This window comes from Notothenia rossii (genome assembly GCF_949606895.1).
Source record: "Notothenia rossii genome assembly, chromosome: 4".
Classification (NCBI taxonomy): Eukaryota; Metazoa; Chordata; class Actinopteri; order Perciformes; family Nototheniidae; genus Notothenia; species Notothenia rossii.
In genome coordinates this window covers 12,332,518-12,353,755 of record NC_136902.1, presented here as the reverse complement: position 1 = coordinate 12,353,755, position 21,238 = coordinate 12,332,518, and the positions used below count along the sequence as shown (strand labels likewise).

Sequence of the window (21,238 nt, the reverse complement as noted above, 5' to 3'; positions counted from 1 at the left end):
GTTAGTAACTAGTGTGATTACTGAATTATAAAAGTAGCGCGTTACACTACTCCGTTACCGCCAAAAGTAATATTACAGTAACGCGTTACACCCAACTCTAGTAAACTTGAGTTAAACATGGCTAGACACCTGGTTTAAAAAAAAATGATAAATGAAAATGTGAAAAACTGTACAAGATAAAGTTAAAGGAATCCCAGTGCATCCTGATTAAAAGGTAGAATAAATGACATTTAAATATAGTCTTCCAAAATCTACTTCCACAGCCCAAATTGTGAAGAAAAAAACAAAGAAAAAGAGAAGCCATCCATGGGATCATTTTGCAATTTTTTTTATTTTATTTGTCTTGTCAAGTCCCAAGTAAAACAAATCCTTATTTCCAAACAATGACTTTGCAAAACATACATTATTTCCCTTAACAATGAAAACATCTGGTACTGTACTCTACCCACATTTAAACATGAACATTTAACCCTGTGTACTGTAGTGTACCTCTCAATCCAGCCCTCTGGTGTTCTGTGCAAAAATAGAGTACAGCCCACTCTGATTAAAAATAAAAAACACTTTTCAAAAACATTCTCCTATGATCCAGTCTTCAGTCAGAAAAAGACTAGTAGTTTTCTTTACAATCATCGGTCAATAAGGCCACATGCCTCAGAGGTGCAGCATCCTCACAAACACTGTCAGAAAAAAAGGCAGTAAATATAAACATTTGGTGACATTCGATTCAATGCAGAAAATACTATTGTCGAATACAACTTATGTTCTGTTAACGACCAAGCTTGCTGCAGAATATAAAGATATGAAAGTAGATGTTGATCTAATGAAAATATATTGCAAGTTCTGCGTTTCTCCTGTAAACAACCAACATGATTCAAATATAACAGTAAAGAAAGGAGGCAGCTCTCAGTATAACATGATTCACACAAAAATGCTTAAAAATGAACCAACCAAAAATATCTCTCTTTTTAAACTTGTGAACATCATCTGTTATCTACTTGAAAAGGCTTAAAAGTTTCAAGGGTTTATCCCATATTTGGATTACGTAATCAGCACCTTTATGTCATTGATTGACTTTCTTTCCTCCTGCAAAACTCTTTCACACGAAACTAACCAGAGGCCGGTCCTGGCTTCTTTTAGCATTCCAAGCTGAGATGTGTTGCTGGTCGCTGGTTCGTAGCAGTGTTAACAATCACTGAGCATTTTAGGGAATAAGGAAGGATTGTGAGTGTCTTTAAACTCCTGTTGGTGGAGGAGTTCAGGGGAAATAATAACAAACTAAAGCACAGAGCTGAAGGGATCACAAACATCCCTCTTTGGAGGACAGAGTGACTGCTAGCTGTGCACAAAATCTGTTTTCTCGATTGCAGAGGCAACAAATAGCTTTGAAATTAGTAGAAGACTGCATAGTTCATTTCAGCTCAACCATTTCTTATAAAAGCACCTAGTGGCGGAAATCACACCAAACATAACTAACTATCTGAGTTGCATCATCTCTGGAGAGTCAGGGGAGGATGGGGAGGTGGAGGATGTGGAGGAGATGGAGGATATGGTCAGAGGAGGCAGCTTCTCACAGGCAAAATATTCCTTGAGTGGAGCGAAGAGGTGGCGGATGACGGGCACGCTCCACGACTTCCCCAACACCTTCTGCCTCTGCTGCCGGGTCATGTTCCTCACGTCCGTGTAATGTTTGGGGAAACCAAAGATCCTGAAGAAGAATAAGGGACCAGATCTCATCAGTCAAAGTCTCAGGGTGTTACATTTAGATATGAAACTATACATTCGATTATTTCTATCAACAGAAATATGACTAACATAATGAACACATAAAAGTGTTTTTGAAAAGAAAAGAAATAATTGAAAGCAGGGAAGACCAACACAGTCTTCTTCTTGTCATTTTAGTGTGCAGCACATTTAGCTTGTTACCTTTGATTCCAAATACACAATCTTTAATATATCTATAAAGATGCTTACTTTTCCAGCTCAGTGATCCAGAGGCTGTCCTCCCTGCCGTTGTAGAGGACGGGCAGCCGAGAGGACGGTCCTTTGCCCTGCTTTAGAGAGTTTGAATTGGTAGTGATCGTCCTCACCTTGGTGACCTGGAATAAAAAACACACAGACAGAGTGATTATTTGTATCTTGATGAACCCCACAATCATATTTGTTTTTTGGTTAAAATAAAGTCACATTGAGCAAAATAACTAAATGTGATGCAGCAGGTTCAGTCACTGACCCTGGCTTCTCTTCCGATCTCTAAACAGTCCTGCAGAATCAGCTTGTCGTTCTGGGACGCTATGATGGGCCTGATGGGGGAAAGACATGTAAGAACATATTAAACAAAGCAATGAGACAGCAGTTCAGAGCAAAGAAAGGGCAACAAAGATAATGAGTAAAAACTATAGAATACTTATGTGTTAACAACATATGACTCTTATCAAATACATAGTCTGACACAATTAGTTCAACCATTATAATGTATGTTTAATTGAAAGTCTCACCTGCTCATGCCCGGGATGTTTCCCCAGAAGTATCGTGCTCTGCGAGCAGGGCTAACATTTACTGCATCCACCAGCACCGGGTTGCACTGTTGAAGAATCACATAATCATAATAAGTCATTGTTGAGAAAAACACTAGAACAGGGGTATCAAACTCAAGGCCCGGGGGCCAAATCCGGCCCGCAACTTCATTTAATGTGGCCCACAAGAGCTTGCAAAGAATATATATATATATAGAAAAATATGCCTTTTTTTTTATTTTGACTTTTTTTCCAGAATGTGCTTTTCTTTTTAAATCATTTTGTGACATTCTCACTGAAGAGACTTGCAATTACTTGCCCTAGACTTCTGCTTTCAGACCTAGTTAATTATGAAGTTATTACCCTATCCGATAACAATCCAATGCAGAGGCAATAATGTAATATAATGCATTATTATATATATATTAAATATTTATATATGTATTTTTATATAGTTTTAATGTTACAACCGGCCCTTTTGAGTGCAACCATAATGCGAATGTGGCCCGCGATTAAATTGAATTTGACACCCCTGCACTAGAGCTATGAGGACAGCAGGAAGGGAAAGGTAAAAAGAGAGGAAAAAGTAACAGTAAGAGAAGGAGGAGGAACGAGCTCAACATAAAAAGAAACCAAATGTTGCCCACCTCGAGGAAGCGGCAGATGTTGACTTTGTCATGAATGTTCATGAAGACGACGTTCTCAAAGAGCCAGAAGAACGGCCTGGGGTCTTCCTCCTTGGGCTTCAGCAGCTGGAGGATGCGGTAGTACTCAAAGAACAGCCTGCCACTGCCCTCTGCAGGAGAGAGGAGGGGATTATAGCAAATACATTGACCATATGTGCAATAAATGATTATGCAGTTTAACTTGGCATTTCAAATTGTTGACAACTAATGTATTTAGTGCTGAAACACAACAGTAACGTACCATAGAGGCCTTTTCTTAAATGGTTGACGATGGAGAGGTCGTTACAGGGGCTGCCACCGATCAGCATATCAAACGGACCCCACTGCTCCAACTGGAGGTCAAAGAGGAACACAGAGATGGTTTGGTTCAGTATTGAGTCAAGATATATCAAAAAAGATATGATTCAAGTCAACAACAAATAAGCCTTCAAACAAAAGACAAAACATTGTTAACTGGGTGAAAGGTCGCAAATGTACAGAAAATGAACATACGTGTTTCTGGGTGATGAAGCGGGCGTCTCCAACGTGGATGATCTTCCCGTCGTGGTTGACGGTCGTCACTGCAATCGAATCCTCACAAATCTCTGAAGCATAACATTCGTCTACTTTGAAGCCGAGATCCTTCAGCACCAGGTAGCCTAAACAAATACAGAAAGACACACGTAAACATGCTGTAAGCCTGGAAAATAATCAGGAAGACTTGGAAAATCAGAGTTTGAATGAGATTAAGGACCAGGTTTCCCAAATGCATGTTAGGGCAAAGATAATGCTAGAATCAATCTTATGAACCTTAATTAGTTCACAGTGTTTTTCCTGTAAACATTGTAACTGAAAATGAACTCGAAATGATCAGAGATTATTGATTACAATACGAGGAGCTCAAGAACCTGCCGGAGAAACCCACAAATTCTCATTTCTGAGTACTTATTTTTGTTGCTAAGTTACCTTTGATTTGAAAGGAGAACATATTTAATTGAGAAATTAGGAAAATCTCTCTACTTCTCCTCCAGTTTACAGCACATTCGCTTTTTCCTGTATGTATTTCTATTGTTTACAGAAAGTTAAATGTGTGTGTTCACTAACCTGTTGCTATGCCATCAAACAGGGACAGAACTTTGATCGGTCTCCTCAGGTTTGCAGGGATGGACGGGTAAACACGGTGTGGCTCCTACAAGATAAAAAAAAACACCAACGTAATATTAAAAGGAGATTTGTCTAATCATTAACGTGTTGATTGACAGAAAATGAATTGCTAACATATAACCACATATATAACCAGAGCCGGCCCGACCCATTAAGCGACATAAGCGGCAGCTTAGGGCCCCGCAGCCACTAAGGGGCCCCCTAGCAAAATATGAAAAATATATATATATATAAAAAAAAATATGATAAAAGAGAAATTATCTCAGTGCACCGTCGCCGTAATAAGTATGTTTAATTAATTTTGTTAATATGCCTAGATTGCCTACTCTCAAAGTCATGTATTATATTATTGAGTCAATAATATAATACATTAACCGTGCTTTAACTGAACCTCATCATGACTCAAGAGAGGACGGCAGGATTGTAATTTCCCGTGTTCAGTGAATGCAACAGAGGCAAGACACCAGACCAACCTGAGAGCTGAATGGAAATAAACATCTGTCTTATTGGCTGACAGGTACCTATCCTGTGAGCTGTGACAATGTTTAAAACAAGTTTTTGAAGAACATAAGACACATTTTTCTTAAAAAATATGAAAATTCTCAAGTGGTGGCTCTCACAACCACCCCAGAGTCACCACTTGAGCCAGGTAAACAAGGTATGTAAATGTCAGTAAACTTCCAAGTTATGCGAACATAAATTACAGCTGACGTTACTTTGAATCGCGCGGGGAAGCTAAACCGTCAGCAAGTAACTATAGCTAGCCAGATATATTAAATGAACACTTTGTCATACAATCTAAATTTAATGTTTTTTAGCGTTACCTATTGATTTCAAAGAAAGCTCTCTGGGAAATGTTGACTTACTGTTCGACATGAAGCTAGAGGCTACCTTACAGTACACAGTTGATCCTGAGTCCTGTCAGTTAAAGTGTTTTATAGTTAGCTTAGCTAAGCATCAACCTAGCAATGAAATATATGGATGTTATGTGACAGTATTTCTGAGAAAAAATCAGCTGAAATGGTGGCATGCCACTGCTTTACATGTCGACAGCATGTTTGAACGTATTAGCAGCAGACAGCAGAAAATTTGGCTGTTTGGCCACTGACGTTGCCATAACAACACCTGAATTTAAATTTGCAACCTCTTTTTGTGACAGATTTTTGCAAGAAATTATAATTGTTCTGATTGATATTTCCTATTGACAGCTAGTTTCTATGTGAACATTATGAGATGGACAGCCAGAGAGAATAAATGAAAAACAGTTATGAAATACTATATGACAAAACAAGAATACAGTTTAAGTGATTTGTAAAATATCCATAAAGAAACATTTGCTTACAGTTCTGTTTCATATGGGTGTTGAGAGATGTATCCATAGATCTCTTAATCTTTCTCTCAAAGTGCACCAGATTGATGCTTTTAACTTCAATATTTAAAAAAAAATCTTCCAGGGGGAGCATGCCCCCGGACCCCCCTAGAGGAGGTGAGGACCCCCTTAGAGGAGGTGAGGTCCACTTTGTTTACATTCTTATTGATACAATATGTGTGCTTATGCTAACATCATAAGACAAAAGTTGGTTCCATGTTGTGTGTAGTGAGAACGCGCTAGAGTGAGGGGGTCCCCAAGCCAAAGCTTGCTTAAGGCCCCCAAAAGTCTAGGGCCGGCCCTGTATATAACTGTGTTAGACATGAACAATTGTTCAAACAAAAGTTCTGTAGATCACTCACAAACTCCATGGCACTGTTGTTGGCGAATAACTCCTGAACATGGATGCTCCAGTCCTCTCTGGGAATCAGAGCGCCGTGCGGTCGATGAGGCTGACACAAGAAGCAGATCCACGGATCCAGCTCCTTCAATGAATCAAACGTCCCTGCACCGACCAGGATGTCCATACAGTCCGCGCAATAGGATCTGCAGATGGAGAGTTAGAGCAGAACGGGTTGGAAAGACAATTAATGAAGAGTATGAAATACCTTTATCTAGGGGTCTCTCAGACTAAAACACTTTTTATTCGTATAGCCACAAGTTAAAGATAGTTCTTTTAGCCTTAACTTCATAACTTACAATAAGATGAGTTAAAAAAAAGCTTCTATCACTGATGTTGTCTGGCTAATTCAATCATACTTAAATCATAATAAAATCTCACTTTATGATGCATGAACTTGGTAGTGGGGATGATCCACCATGTGCCAGAAGTAAGCTTTAGCTAGATTGTAATATCTTATTATTAATCGCTCTAATGGATAACTGTGTTGCACAAAGCATTCAATTTATGTATTTAACTTTTAGACAAATAAAGAAAACCTTTTATTTATATTATAATACTTGAGAGAAAGAGATGAACAAACCAACCTGCAGCAGCTGTCGTTGCCACACATTATGACCTCCATTCCGTAGCAGCAGATGGTGCAGTAGGACTGATATCCATCTTCATCGTACCGATACAGAGTTTCTGTTAAGTTATTCTACAGGGACACAGACAGCATCACAGACACTGGTTAGGGAGGGTTTAACAGAGGTAGAGCTCAGGAGAAAGAACAGTGCACTTTGACCCTTCTGAAAAAATCTATTTGAGTAATGTGTTATCTAGAGGGGATACGAATGTTTCTTCCTATTTCACACATATTCACAGTGCAATGGTAACTGCTTGTTCGAAACATAAAAGACAAGTTGAGGATTCCTTACTTTACACTTCACACAGAGGCTGCCTTTAAACAGAGGGTGACATATCTCCACGTCTTCAGTACCACAGCACAAACAAAAGCCTGCAGACAAAACCCAAACAAAGACACAATGACTACATTTAAAAGCATGCCTTTCATATTATACGGTAAATATGTTTCAAACCTTAGAAATCATATAAACCTAATAATAGATTACCTCACATTCATTCATATAGAACTGTGCACATAAAATCGACGAATGAACTGCTCACCTCAATATTCTCCGCTACAAAAGAAAAGAAACTAATCACATCAAAAAGGACATACCAAAAGCTAAACTCTTACCCTCAATTTCCAGCTTTAAGTCCATGATCTTACGGATGGCCCTCTCTGTAAGGAAACAAATCAAATCAATATATCAAACACAAATCTAGTACTCAGATATACGTATACATTTATTTTTATATTATTTGTGTTTTTCACTAATGTTCCTTGCTTAGTAATTGCTTCTACTAATTATATATATTTTACATGAACTACCTCTGTGTTTCTGGTCCGGCTGTGTGTATGCGCTGGAAGGATGGTTGACTTTATTGTACGTTTTGGCGTAGTCCCTCGTCTTCTGGGGCACATAATCCGGTGACACATCATCATCAAAAAGATCCTCAGACGGACTGAATGTCTTCTTCTGCACCTTCCCTCCTTTACGCCCTCCCTCACCGCTCCCTCTCTCCTTTTCCAATATTTCTCTCCAGTCATTCCTCTCCCCCTCCCATCGTCCTCTGGACACCTTCTCTTTCGCAACTCCGTTATTGGATTTTCTTGCAAACTCAAATCCTTCTTCCAATGTTTCATTTGCAGGTCTGTGCACCGAGTACTTCTCCAGCGGCAGTCTGTTTAAGCAGATTGACACTTCTTTTGTCAGAGTGCTGAGGATGCTGCTCTTGCTGCTTATCGGGGGTGAGGAGCTCATGGCCGCGTGAGAGGAGATGACCTCCGAGAAGAGTTTCGCCTTCACTTTTGGGCTGTTGTTTGTTTTAGTTGCACCTAAACAGGAGACAATAATAGAAGTGAGCATCAGATATTTTACACAACAGTAAAGAAAAGTTATATTCATAGGTAAATACAGTAACATCGTGTATGTATACAAGTCTGTGAAGCGGTTTTCTTTAACAAGATGCTGTCTGGCAACACTACAACTTTTTCTTTATCTTGTTGTATGAACTTGTCACAGACAACAATGGCGCAGTTCCTCACTTCCACGATTAGCCAGGTTTCCGTCCAAATGTGTTGGAAATTGTAACCGAATTTTGAGAAAAATTGAGTTATTTAAGTTATGACATTGCAGAAGAAGAGGGCGCAACAAGATGAATTAAAACAGTGCCGGTCGAACATCAAATGTTGAAAGAAGCGTAGAAAACATTATGGAAATATGACATTTCTGTTTGTTTCATCTTTTAATGAGAGTTAAATCTGTTGCTTCATGTATTCAGTGGAGAGGAAGATTCAGTCGACGTTGAAGTTAAATCATTCATGTACGCCATCATGTATATGCTGAATCTGTTTCTACTTCAGCCAAGTGTAAACAGCCTTTCCCACATCCACCTGCTTGTATGCACATTTCAATGTGTGCATACAAACAGTGGATGGGAAATCACCTGAACATGGTGCCCTTCTAAACTGCCATCGGTGTCTGGAGTCCATGGTCACCTCCTTCATCACCACCTGGTGGAGGGCAGACTGCAGCGCATCACTCACTGAGCAGAGGAGCTGATTGGCTGCAGGGCCTGTTGCCTCCAGGACTCTGAGGCAGGCAGGAGAGATGGAGGCCGAGCCCTCCCAACACAGACCCAGGACTTAAACCTCAAAAACACTTCCTGCAGCTGGCCTCATCAACAGGGCCGGAAACACCGTGACCCAGAGTTAAAGCACCCCCCCGAGCCCCCCCCCCCCCCCCCCCAAGTACGTTGCACATCTTTTGGTCATATCTCAGCATATTTCACACATGCTTTATACTGGTAATGGTTGCACAACCCTATAATCTGCACATAACTGTACATATCTTCACAGACATTCTTCACATCTGGTTTATTGTATTTCTATTTGACCTTACTACACTGAACAAAAATATAAACGCAACACTTTTGTTTTTGCTCCCATTTTTCCTGAGATGAACTCAAAGATCTAAAACATTTTCTACATACACAAAATAACCATTTCTCTCAAATATTGTTCACAAAACAAAAAAAATCTGTGATAGTGAGCACTTCTCCTTTGCCGAGATAATCCATCCCACCTCACAGGTGTGGCATATCAAGATGCTGATTAGACAGCATGATCATTGCACAGGTGTGCCTTAGGCTTCAGATTTGTGAACAATATTTGAGAGAAATGGTTATTTTGTGTATAGAAAATGTTTTAGATCTTTGAGTTCATCTCAGGAAAAATGGGAGCAAAAACAAAAGTGTTGCATTTATATTTTTGTTCAGTGTATGTTTATTGTTATGCACCAAAACACACAAGCAGATTCCTTTTATGTGTAATCTTCTTTACAATAAACCTGATTGTGATTCTGAAGGGCTTTTTACACGTTAGCTCGAGTTCCCGTGTTTGAACTCCTATATGCTTTTTGATGCACATTTATATTTCAAAAAATAATTGTGTGCTTGACTTGAAAGTTGGGAGACCTTGAACACTTAATGAAGAAGCAGTAACAGATCATTCTCTTCCAGAAATGAGAAGAAGAAAGAAGAATAAACTCAACAGTTAAAGTTGTTGAATCCATGTCTAGATACAAAAATATCAGTGCTGTTTTTGTTGCAAACACTGTGCACATATTTGTAGCAAAGAGAACAGCTTAAGCTAGAACAATTGTTCACTTATAGAGTGCTGGTCATGTTATTAAATAGGAAAGAAACCTATGAGATACAATGATGAAAGTACCCAGTCTGCTGCTCCAGTACATCTTTAATAAGAGCTGTAGTTTTTGCGAACACATTAGAAACAGAAAAGTTTCAAGGTATAATTCTATGGAATTGCTGTACAACTCTACTGAAATAGAACATTTTATCAAAAAGACAGATACAAATCCATTCAAAAATTCCATTTCGTTGAAAACTATTAACATACCGAAATGCGACAAGGCTAGCAGTTAGCTGATATTCAGACTTTTGCTTTCAATAGTGCTGTCCGGAAAAGTGTATTTAATATACAACAAAAGCACAGTAAAAGATACATATGAATACATATGAATGCTTAATTGCTGTCAAATACCTCTGAGAAAAAAAATCATTTTAGTCTGAAAGCAGTGATACATCTATTCAGGCACTTCTTCAAATCATACCATTTGAGGCTCCCGTTGCCTTGAGTCCGCCCGGCCCCGAGGGCAGAAACCCTCCGAGGGCCCAGTCCAACATCTGCTTCAGCAGCTCGTCGCGGTCCTCATCAGACGCAGGAAACGGCTTCTTACAACGAAGGGCTGCCTCCTAAAAGGCATGGAGACAAACATGTTAGCAAGAGCACAAATCTGCATCACATATGTGCACTTTTTAGGATCCCATACACAGGTATGTTGTGTGGGCAGTCAAGTCAACAACATATTTTCAGTTTATGTTTATCAGGAAACACACAGAGAGACTCTCAGACCTTCAAAGACAAGAAGATGGATTCTCGGTAGGTGTCGAGGATGGCGAAGGAGTTGGAGGAGAAGTGCTGGGCGAAGGAAGCGAACGGTTTCAGAGCCTGAAACTTGATCTGGAACCAGAGTTACATTTATTCAGTTACTATAAAAAGTGCATGGCGATGTGTTGGCAATAGACAATATTTCAAACTCAAACACATTTCAAAACTATATGAAAAATTGTTTTAAAAAGATTTGATTTTGATACTAGGATTCTCTTATTTATATAGATTATCATGGAGCATTTTTGAAGGGAGACTGAGAATCTAAAACTGTGATGTAAAAAAGCTTTCCAATTAAAGATCTGTTTGAACAGTGGTTATGGATAGTATCCAGTACTTTATTTGGTTACAAGCATCTGAGCAGAGTTAAACCATGCAGACCACTGATTGGTCAGAGATAATTGCCAAGCTAACGTCAATAGCGCAATTGTTTTAATTCAACCGACATGGAGTTTTATAAAAAGACAATCCGCAAAGATTTGCTCTCAGAAGCTTTTTCTGGGCAGACAATTAAATTAGCAAAATGATCAGCGATGTACTCAACCAATCACATTTTGCCTAACCCTTAGTGTCACTATTAAGCGTTTATGATTATTGTAACAACCTGCAACATTTTACCGCTCACATCTGACTCACCGTAGAGGACATGTTCTGTCCGTACCACGACACCATCCTCAGCTCTGGATCTTGCTTCTCTTCCTTAGACGGGACAATGACGGCTGGCCAGGAAGCAAAGCCCTCCACCAGACCCCAGACCAGCTCCCCCATCACATCCTGGACAACACACACAAACCTTTAATGCCACCAAACTTAACAAGCAAAAATGTGTTGTTAGAATATGAATGTATGAAGAGATAAATGCAGGTTTGATTTGTTGTTTTAAAAAAATGCTCATCTGAATGAACTATTTTACCGTTAAGACTGCAGTCTTGGGTGGTGTTCTTGTTAAAATCATGCAGTCGCTGTCTTCATCATCGTTTTTACTGTCCTCAACGCATGCATACTTTGCCTTTGGACTACTTTCACCTGCAATACAGTTACAATGACCTACTGAATATGTTTCCATACACACGTTAAATATAGCATTGTTCACAACACTAGGATTAAAATAAGTACATATTGTGTTTACATTTATGTCAATAACTATAACATTATTAATACTGCATCTTTTACAATACTCCACATCCATTCTTACTTTCTGGCTTCATGTTTCTGGGCCTCATTTTGGACCCTTCAGTGATATCCACCACATCTGAGAAAAAGAGAAAACACAATCAAATTGAATTTCAATCTCGTACAGCATAGTATTATTAAAAGATGTATGTAAAGTAGAATTTGGTCATTGGTTATGAGTGTGAATGGTGATACACATAAAATATACTTAAGACATAAAGTAAATAGGAAAATTAAAATTAAATAGTGCAAGTAAATGCAGGAATAAGTTAACCAAGGTAAAAATAGAATAAAATGAAACAGAATGTGAAATGTAATACTCTACTATAATGATATTTAACTATGTAGATATAGGGAAATACAGCTGTATAGAAGAACAGCCTATTATGAACAAATGTAAGAGGTAATATCAGGAATTCAATGGTGCTCTGTGAGATAAAACTGTCCCGAGGGAGCTACACTCTGAAATCACACCTGACAGTCTTACCTGAAGAATTGTCCGTTTTCTCTGAGTCCTCCTTAGTGATGGGGCGTTTGGAAGGAAGCTGTAACCGTGGTTTGGCCACAGCACCGTCACCATCATCTGAGGAAGACTCCTCTTTCCTCTTGTTGTGGGCAGGTTTCTTCCGAAGCTTCTTCAATGTTTTGGGTAATCCTAGCCTTTCGTACAATTCAGGTAAGGATATTGGGGTTTCCTTGCTTGGAGGAAGAGCCTTGTTGCACATCTTTAAATCAGGAGCAAAAACACACATGTTCACAAAAATACATATCCAAGAGTTTAAAGCACACATGTCCTTGATTCTTTGATGAGTACCGTAATTTTCGGACTATAAGGCGCACCTGAATATGGGTTCGTGCACAGAGGGGATTGTCGGGAAAGAGATGGCTGTTTCAGGAAGCTCCCATTTATTAACATTTCAACAAACCAGTTGCATATTTGCATAACGTATTCAAGTGTTACCATTTAGTGCAATAGTAGCTATAGAACATGTACTGTGCTGTGTAAACTGTACTGTATCACATAGCGTTTCAGACACACAAACTTTTCAACTTTCAAACTTAAACGGTGCGCTCCCAGCGCACGTACCGGCAGTGATCGACAGCAGTGGTTTTCAACCAGTGGTACGGGGACAAACTGTCTCGCTCTCGTAATGTCTGTCTGTCTTGCTCTCGTTCTGTCTCTCGTACCACTCTCGGTTCCACTTTTACTTTTGCGCGCTACCTGTCTCACTCTTTTCCGGCCTCCAGCTTTTCCTGCTGGAGCCCGCCGCTTAAAGTTGGGGGTCCGCGGACCGGCCATAGAGCCCATAGAGTTAAAGGTGGTGGCCGTTAGCTGTAAAAATCCATAGATTAGCCGCACCGTTATATAAGCCGCAGCATCGAAAAATGGGAAAAAAGGCGCGGCTTATAGTCCGAAAATTAAGGTATACATTTTATGATTACGAACCAACCATTAAAACATCAAAGTCACCCAAATAAGCTAATGGCTAGTGTAGACGAACATCTTCTTAATTTGGGGGTTGATTCACTCCTGTGTTTGTTTTCGGTTGGTATCAAGGTTATATTAAAGACAAACGTATGTGATGTTTTGATCATAAAATATGATGTTTTGTTTTTTGATTGGTTGATACTGTAAACGCTGACTATGGATTGGTTCCTCATACAATCCCACTTTAAAATATCCAAACTATCCCTTTAAAATGAGATATTTTGTGAAAATGGCCTCTGATTCAGTTATTGAACCGACAGCCGTCAGCCTTCAGAACAGATTTAACTATTAACACTCACCTTAGCAAACACCTGCGTCCTGTCAAGAGAGCTCGGCAGGGCCAGGATCGACAGGAAGAGTCTATGCAGACTCGTGAATTGTCTGTTCATGTACAATATCTATGAAGAGAACACAGGCAACCATTGTAATTACTTTTGATAGCGTCAGAACCAGCAGTTTTTCTGCAACTTAACGTAAATCAAAGTATATATATATATATATCATTCAAATGATCATCATGAGCTACTGTAGGAAATCTGTTACTCATTAAGTTTACCTGATAAGGTAACACCAGTATTTTTCACTTAAAATTTGTATTTGATAATCGTAGGCAACTTTGCTCCATTGTGTTGTTAGCATACCTTTTTCCAGCTCACACTTTGTTCCTTCTTTGTTGTCTTGACGAAATGGAAGTAGCTGCTGACCAGAATTTTCTTTCCGTTAACCCCAGCTTTGAGCAGACCCAGCTGATCCGCCAACTCTGTGAGCACTTCTGCGGTCAATTTATTTGCCTGGAAGAAAAACACATATCAAAAGGAAGCAAAATCCAGATAGTGAATATGCGGAGCATCCAGAGTTTCAAAGTGTCTTCTATTTTGTCATAACAGTTTTAATGCTGTATCTATATATCTAATTCTGGAGAGAAGTCTTACATTTTTGGGAGAAAACAGCCAAAATATTTGATATAGTCTAGTAAAGACATGTTTGACTGCATCCCTACTATGATTTAGTTTACTGTATTCATTTTAAATATACAATCCGCATCATACAGGCTCAACAAATGTTAAGCTGACTGCATTAAGTGTCACTTTGAATAAACCAAAAAAAGGTATCCTTACGTTGATATCCTCAGAATGTCGCAGCACCCTGCACATATTCTTCAGTGCCACATCCCCCAGATCCTCAGGAAGACTCTCCGCAAAACTCTCCAGTGCTGCTTTATAGAAAGCTTTCGCATCGCTCAGGAAAGCCTTCCTGTCCGCTTCCCCCAGATCCACGACAGCGCTGGCCCACAGAAAGTCTCTGGCATTGGAACCAACGTACACCTCTTTGACGGGGAGCAGGTCCGAGCTGGTTTGGAGGTGACTCACGTTTCGCTTGTTGAGAAAATTCTCTATGGCGGAGGGCCGGAGAAGACTGGACGCAAACGAGTGCATCACCATGGAGGTCAGCTGGAGCTCCACGGGCACGCATGCGTTGCTGGAGGCCTGCAACTCTTGAAGGGCTCGGATGGGCTCCAAATTTTGGGCGAGGAAAATGATGCGCAGGCGGATTTTATAATCCAACAGCTGGGCTCTGATACGGTTGGAGTCCTCTACTTGCTTCAATGACTTAAAATACTCCACTAAAAGCCTCCAGCAGTCCACCATCTTCTGACAAGCGTGGATGATGAACAGACACTGTGCAGCGATGGGAAGGGAGGGGTTGTAGTACTTCTCATCAGCAAATAGGCCTTTCACACTGTCACTGACGGAGGGGCAGGTGTAGTAGTGGTAGTGGATGTCTCTAATGAGGTCGACCACGCAACTAAAGGAAGACAAGAGTCCGGCCTGGCAGGCGCGTGACGTCATCCCGGGGAAGCCGCAGAGCGATATGATATTTTGGTTGAAAGGCTGGAGGTGTGATAGAAACATGTTGCTCACCTTCAGGTTCGGAGCGTTACAGTAAAACACAGCGGCGTTGGGCAGACAAAGATCTTTCCTCTTCAGCTCTTTGATTAGAAGGCTTGCATCAGTTTCAGCGTGTGTGTGCACAGTGTGTATGTCTGCGTCCTCTGAGCACTGAGGGTCAGTGTAGCTGCCGCTCAGCTGCAGCGTGAGCAGAGGCTTTACCACACTGACACCTGAGTTCTGGTCGAAATATCCCACCAGGACGACACTTGTGTTCTTTTCTAAGCCCAGCTCCACGTCCATATACAGGTAGAGGCAGTATGGCAGGGAGTAGCAGGCTTTAATGACGTTCGCACAGTGGGTCGGTCTTAAGAAGGCAGAAACAGAAGGGTCTTTACTCGTGTCACTGCAGTATCTTTTGATGAAGAGCAAAAAGGATTCACTACTTTCTTCATCTGCTTGCTCCTCCTTTTGTTTCTTGATTTTGTTCCTTTCCTCTGTCTGCTGCCCCGCTTTCGCATCCGCCTCAGATTTCGACTTTCGTTTTTTTTCTTTTGCCGCTCTTCTGACCTCGTTCTCCTCCTCACTCTCTGGGGGATCAGATGGGAGTGGAAACACATTACAAGTGCTTTAAGACATAAACACTTAATATTACTGGCTTTATTTCCCTAAAGCTTCCTTTTTTCCTTTTCATTATCTAAAGCAAAAGAAAGCAAATAACGTTTGCATTTTATATCTCTCTGTGGCTAATTAACCTGGCATTGATATAGTATTATGTTAATGTGAGGGCATCCAATTGTGACTTCTGCATTAAAGCTGCTTATTCAAACATAAGTCCAGCATATCAAACTGACTTCACATAGTTGTAATAGACTAAATAGAGCATTTCAATGGAGAAATACTGATTGTGCAAACATATTCAAACTTTGTGAATTGATTTGGGAACATGTAGGTGCAATTTTGTCTTGTGTAAATCAGGTAGTACCTATCATGAACAAACACATTTAATTGACCATCTTATATAAAACAAATTCCCCTTTTTACAGTGTCATGGCTAAAGATGAAAACCTATTTGTTAGGTCATAATGAGAAAAGTAACTTGTAGTGTTATATTTAATGATTACAGATAATGTTTGAATTTAAATATATTGGTTTTGGTGTGCTACTCATTGTGTATATGCTCTATATAAAAATACTGGAAACCAAAAGCAAATTCTGCATTCTGTAATATTTCGGATTATGGTGTAAATGTGGCAAATACACAAATATTGCATATTTCAGTCCCCCACCCCTTTGCAATGGGTAATATCTGTGTAACAACTGTATGATTCATCCACCCACAAACTTTTTTCCTACCTGTGCGAGGGGGAACAATATTCTTTCCACCTCTGGCCTCAAAGGCATTGTACTCCCTGGCCTCACTCATGTTCTTCTTAAAAAAAAGGTAAAACCAGTTCAGGAATTGCAGAGTGACCGATACGTTCCTTGCCATCAGCGGTTCAACAGGGATGTACTGGAAACAGAGAAGAGGCTTTAAACTTTCATATTCACCAATCAAAAATATTCACACCTAATTAAACAAAGAACATAAGAAAACCCTTTTGATAGATAACTAGCATTAAATATTTTATTTTTTTAAATTGCGACCAACCTATGTACATATTTAAAGAGATACTTTACAGCTAAACTAAAAACTTCAAGGGCTCCTAGGTGAAGAGTTTTTAACTACCTAAGAAAAAGACTTGTCACTTCTACAGTATAACTTAGTGTCTTATTGCTCAACATAATAACTAATATCATACGTGCAAGACTCTGGACGTAATTTTTCAACTGTCCTTGATTTATTGGTCGCTCCCCACTTTTGTTACAATACTCACTCGTAATACTGCAACTTTTCTGAATGCAGTTTGCAGTAAACTGTAGTTGTGGAGAGAGTCCACCTTTTCATTGCTTTCGAATCGGACGCTTGAGAGGTCCAGGGTTTTAGGAAACAGGCAGTCGATGAGCTGGCAAAAGGCGGCGCCTGGATGTTCACACAAACACACAACGGTAATCAATTATGTGCAGTCAGGTCGGCTCAGAGTCCAGCATCCACACAAGTATACACAAAATATATACTTCTACGGCCTGGCTCATGATAGTTTGTTGAGGTGCTATTCCCGCATTTAAAAGTATGCATGTTGGCCTACCTGTGTAAACATGATCCAACCCGGCGAAGCCTGTCTGTAACGTCGAGTTGAGCCAAGCCAGCACCTCACGGCGGTTTGGCTGCCTTGAATAGGCAGGTACATTCACTGCCACGTTCATCGTGGCCATTTTCTAAAGAGATTGACCCGCACAAACACCACAGAGTCAGACAAATACAAACACTGATCCACCACAAATATTACGTTTTAGATGTCACATTCCTGACCCTATCACAATTTTAAAAATGTATTTTCTTATGTGATTTGGAATAAAATGCATGGAATTTATCCCCCGGGAGATATGTGGGATTGATTTTAAATTAATGTCATTTTTTTATGTGATAAAATAGCAAATACATCACAACTAGCCATGAATCATTGGGCTTAAACGTTAAAAGCTTTGATCAAACCACTACTTTTCTTTCAGCAGACTTTTGTGCTGTGAAATTAAAGATCAAGGAAAAATAACTGCCAGTTGTAGTCAAGAGTCTACTACAGGGAGGTTTACTACAAATTGAATTTTACAGGAATATAAAAACAATATTATGTCATGAGCAAAATGCTGGAGGAAATGTAGTGATTGTTTTAAAAAAAAAAATCATATATTTATATATCTAGCTAGATGCAATCTACGCTTACCTTTTTTTCTAATTGAACAACTGTGCTCTCTACAGATCTTCAAAACTCCCTTCTACTACTCTTCTTAAAACGTGATACAGCAGATTAAAACTATATTATCTAGTAGCATTCAGGTCTGAAACTGTCCAATAATAAAGGATACGTGAAAATAATTGTATTATACCACATTCCATATGCAAGTAAGCTTCATACTAATCTATAATATTGTACACTATTGGTTTGCCTGCACATTTATAAGAGGCTTATTTTAGAGCCCTCGTGGGCAAATGTGTGGGCAGTTCAGACTGTTCAGTTATTATAAAGAAATATAATACACACAACCAAATATGAGAAAAGAAAAACTGAAAAACTAGTGTAGGCTACAATATGCCCTGCCTAAAAGAACAATCATATAAGACACAGTATTCCTCTTCTTATAATCTGCATCACCGATAAATGTTGCAGCTGTAAAAACAACAACAAAGAAGTAATGCACTGCAGTTTGTGCTATTGCAACTTCACAGCTTTACATAAATAAAGTATCCCTTTCTCTGAGAATCTGAACTGCTCCGAGATTTACAATCGACTTTAATTCGACACTATTTTCAAAGGAGCTAGTTATTGCACCGTTATCTTTAGTTGATATAAACCGCAAAGTCTATGATATAGAAAACTCTGGATTTAAACTCAACGTACCTAGCTAACACACTAATCTGGTTTCGTAATACACCACTCAGATGTGGCTCTGGTTGTATCCATCCACCGTTTATATTGCTGTTTGCTACTTCCTGCACATGATGCTAACAGCACATGATGCTAACAGATAGCTGCTTTGGGTATTTCCCGCGAAAATTCTGCATTCATGTCCTTTCTGAAGTGCCGTTCATCCCAGCTCCAGTATGATAAAAACAAACAAGCTACATGTGCTCCAATTTATTTGACTCCGGTATATCAACAAGCTACTTTAAATGTACTTAGAATCATAAGTGAAATCAACCAGCCGATGTTTCTTCTCACAAACTTTACAAATGACCAAGAATACAAAGACAAATACAACTTTGACCGGAAGTGAAGCTTTACTTGAGGAAAACCATGCCAACAGAGAGGGGGAAGATGTCGTGTCCGAACAACAAAACATAAACAATGAATCGAGAGCTTTACCTTCCCTAACCATGTGTTGAAGCTGATTGCTACAGTAGCATCACCACATAACTATAACTTTCATAAAATTATTTTATAAAAATGTTTTAAATGTTTTAATGTTGGCCGTTGTTCCACCACATTTACAACTGTTCGCTGTGACTTAACTACGCAAACGCCCGGAGTTTAAGCGCAGCAGTTATAACAGTTAACAAAGCCCATCTAATAGGATATTCAAACTCAGATAGAAAATATCTATCTTTTTTAAATCCCGTCGATTTAGCTTATTTATTTCAAAAAGGAGATGAGTTTAAGGAAAGTGTAATTGTTAAAATAAATTCACGTTTTACCTTGCGTTAGCCGTTGTGGCTAAACAACGCAAGCTAAATCGTGAACTTATAACAATAACTTCACGGCACCGGAGCATTGAAAAGTTAAATATTTGGCAAACTATTCGATAAAGCATTTGAGAAAACATCGTCTACTCACCCTCTCTACTTTCTTCTTCTTCTTCTTCTTCTTTTCTTTAATGGCGAATCGCTTCCACTTGGAGCATATATCGCCACCTACTGTTTAGTTATTAAATGTTCATACAAAATCCTTGTCCTCAGACCAGTGCTTTTGAGGAATTTGAAGATCAGCTTGTTTGCTTCATTTCTTGATTTCTCTCTACTTTGTTCCTCCTTCTGGGTATTTAAACTACCAGAGGATCAAGTCACTGAATCCCCCTGAAGCCCATAAACACGCCCACACGCCCGCCCTCCCCCTCGATACCCGGCCTTAGCTAATGTTACCTACTCCTTCTTAATATGGGAGGTTGTCAATGTAATGAAGTATGAAAAGAGACGAACTTTACAAAATTACTACTATGCGTTCTGACAGTGATTAAAAAAATATATGTCACTTAACACTTCATGTATATGTATACTTTGCTAACAACCACTGATGTTAGCATGATGAGCTAACAGGGCATGATTCCTGGCTAGCATTTTTGCCCAAAAGCTAGCACATTAGCAGCTAGCCGACATAACTAGCTTCATAATGCTTCAGTTGCAACTTTAATTAAATCAGTATTGTCTTAAGTGGGCATAATATACTGTATGTGACGTTATTTTTAAGTTAAAAGTGACGTGCCAAATCCCCCTCAATGCCCTGCTTTGAATACAAATATTGGACATCAATGCTACACAGAACGAGATTCCAAAAAAAGATGGTTTGGTAGAATGTGTAGTATCAGGCATAATAGGGTAGGAACCTTTATCATGTAACGTGTTGTGCATCGGTGTGTGATAATGAGCTCGTCCCCATTGACATCAGGACAGCTTAAAGATTACACATCTTGCGGCGCAGACTGAAAACTCATCTCTTTCGACTCCACTTCGAGCGATAGAAGTTAGAACTATTAACAAAGCACTTATATACTAATAAAGGACTGGCTTATCTAAAGCCAGTTGAGTAGCACTTGAAATGTTTTAGCTCGATGAAACCTGATGTACTTATATGATTCTGTTTTCTTCAAGTTTGTATTTTGTTGGTCGAACGCACTTATTGTTTGTAAGTCGCTTTTGATAAAAGCGTCAGCTAAATGATAAAGGAGAGCAAGTCAACCTACACGTTGGTCCAATATCTTTCTATACAAGAGCCTCTATATAAGTTATAGTGAACACATATAACAATATAACATGGTGTCAGAAGTGAAAGCGAAACATTAACAAGTAAATGTTAGTGTCCAGCGGACCAAAAAGTACGTCAGGTTTAGTGCCGTCTATTATTTTTTCCGTGGAACGCCGAAGGAGAGGCTAAAGCTAGCGCGCCACGATGAACCAGTTTCAAGTTAAGCGGGTCGGCTGCTCTAGCACTACACTTGGTTGCTAGACTAGATAATGTCTCCCTAGAATCCAAGGAAACAGTACAACAAATTTACCCAATTTGATTCATCTTCTTATTATAGACACATGCATTTCCAAACATTTGGTCTTTCCAAACATTTGGTCTACCTACGCTGTAAAATGTATTATCTTTTCGATTTACACACGGCATCTATTGCACGTCT

General features: G+C 39.4%; 1 protein-coding gene across 2 annotated transcripts; it reads right to left on the bottom strand.

The window, feature by feature from the left end:
* Positions 1-305: 305 nt before the first annotated feature.
* Positions 306-19,831, bottom strand: LOC307035801 (uncharacterized protein). 2 transcript variants are annotated; one of them, XM_079675504.1, is made up of 26 exons: positions 19,675-19,831; positions 17,431-17,560; positions 17,119-17,264; positions 16,598-16,754; positions 14,471-15,831; positions 13,994-14,143; positions 13,652-13,750; positions 12,351-12,588; positions 11,886-11,942; positions 11,604-11,716; positions 11,327-11,464; positions 10,655-10,762; positions 10,353-10,494; positions 7,550-8,056; positions 7,355-7,399; positions 7,032-7,111; positions 6,699-6,811; positions 6,074-6,257; positions 4,283-4,367; positions 3,692-3,837; positions 3,441-3,531; positions 3,161-3,309; positions 2,496-2,581; positions 2,231-2,300; positions 1,972-2,096; positions 306-1,705 (listed from the first exon to the last, which is right to left on the bottom strand). In XM_079675504.1, exons 2-26 carry the CDS (start codon positions 17,555-17,557, stop codon positions 1,474-1,476), a joined length of 4,749 nt encoding a protein of 1,582 aa, XP_079531630.1. In that variant the 5' UTR covers positions 17,558-17,560; positions 19,675-19,831; the 3' UTR covers positions 306-1,473. The 2 variants fall into 2 exon arrangements, with proteins under 2 accessions (XP_079531630.1, XP_079531631.1); XM_079675505.1 differs by lacking the exon at positions 19,675-19,831 and adding an exon at positions 18,742-19,601.
* Positions 19,832-21,238: the final 1,407 nt, after the last annotated feature.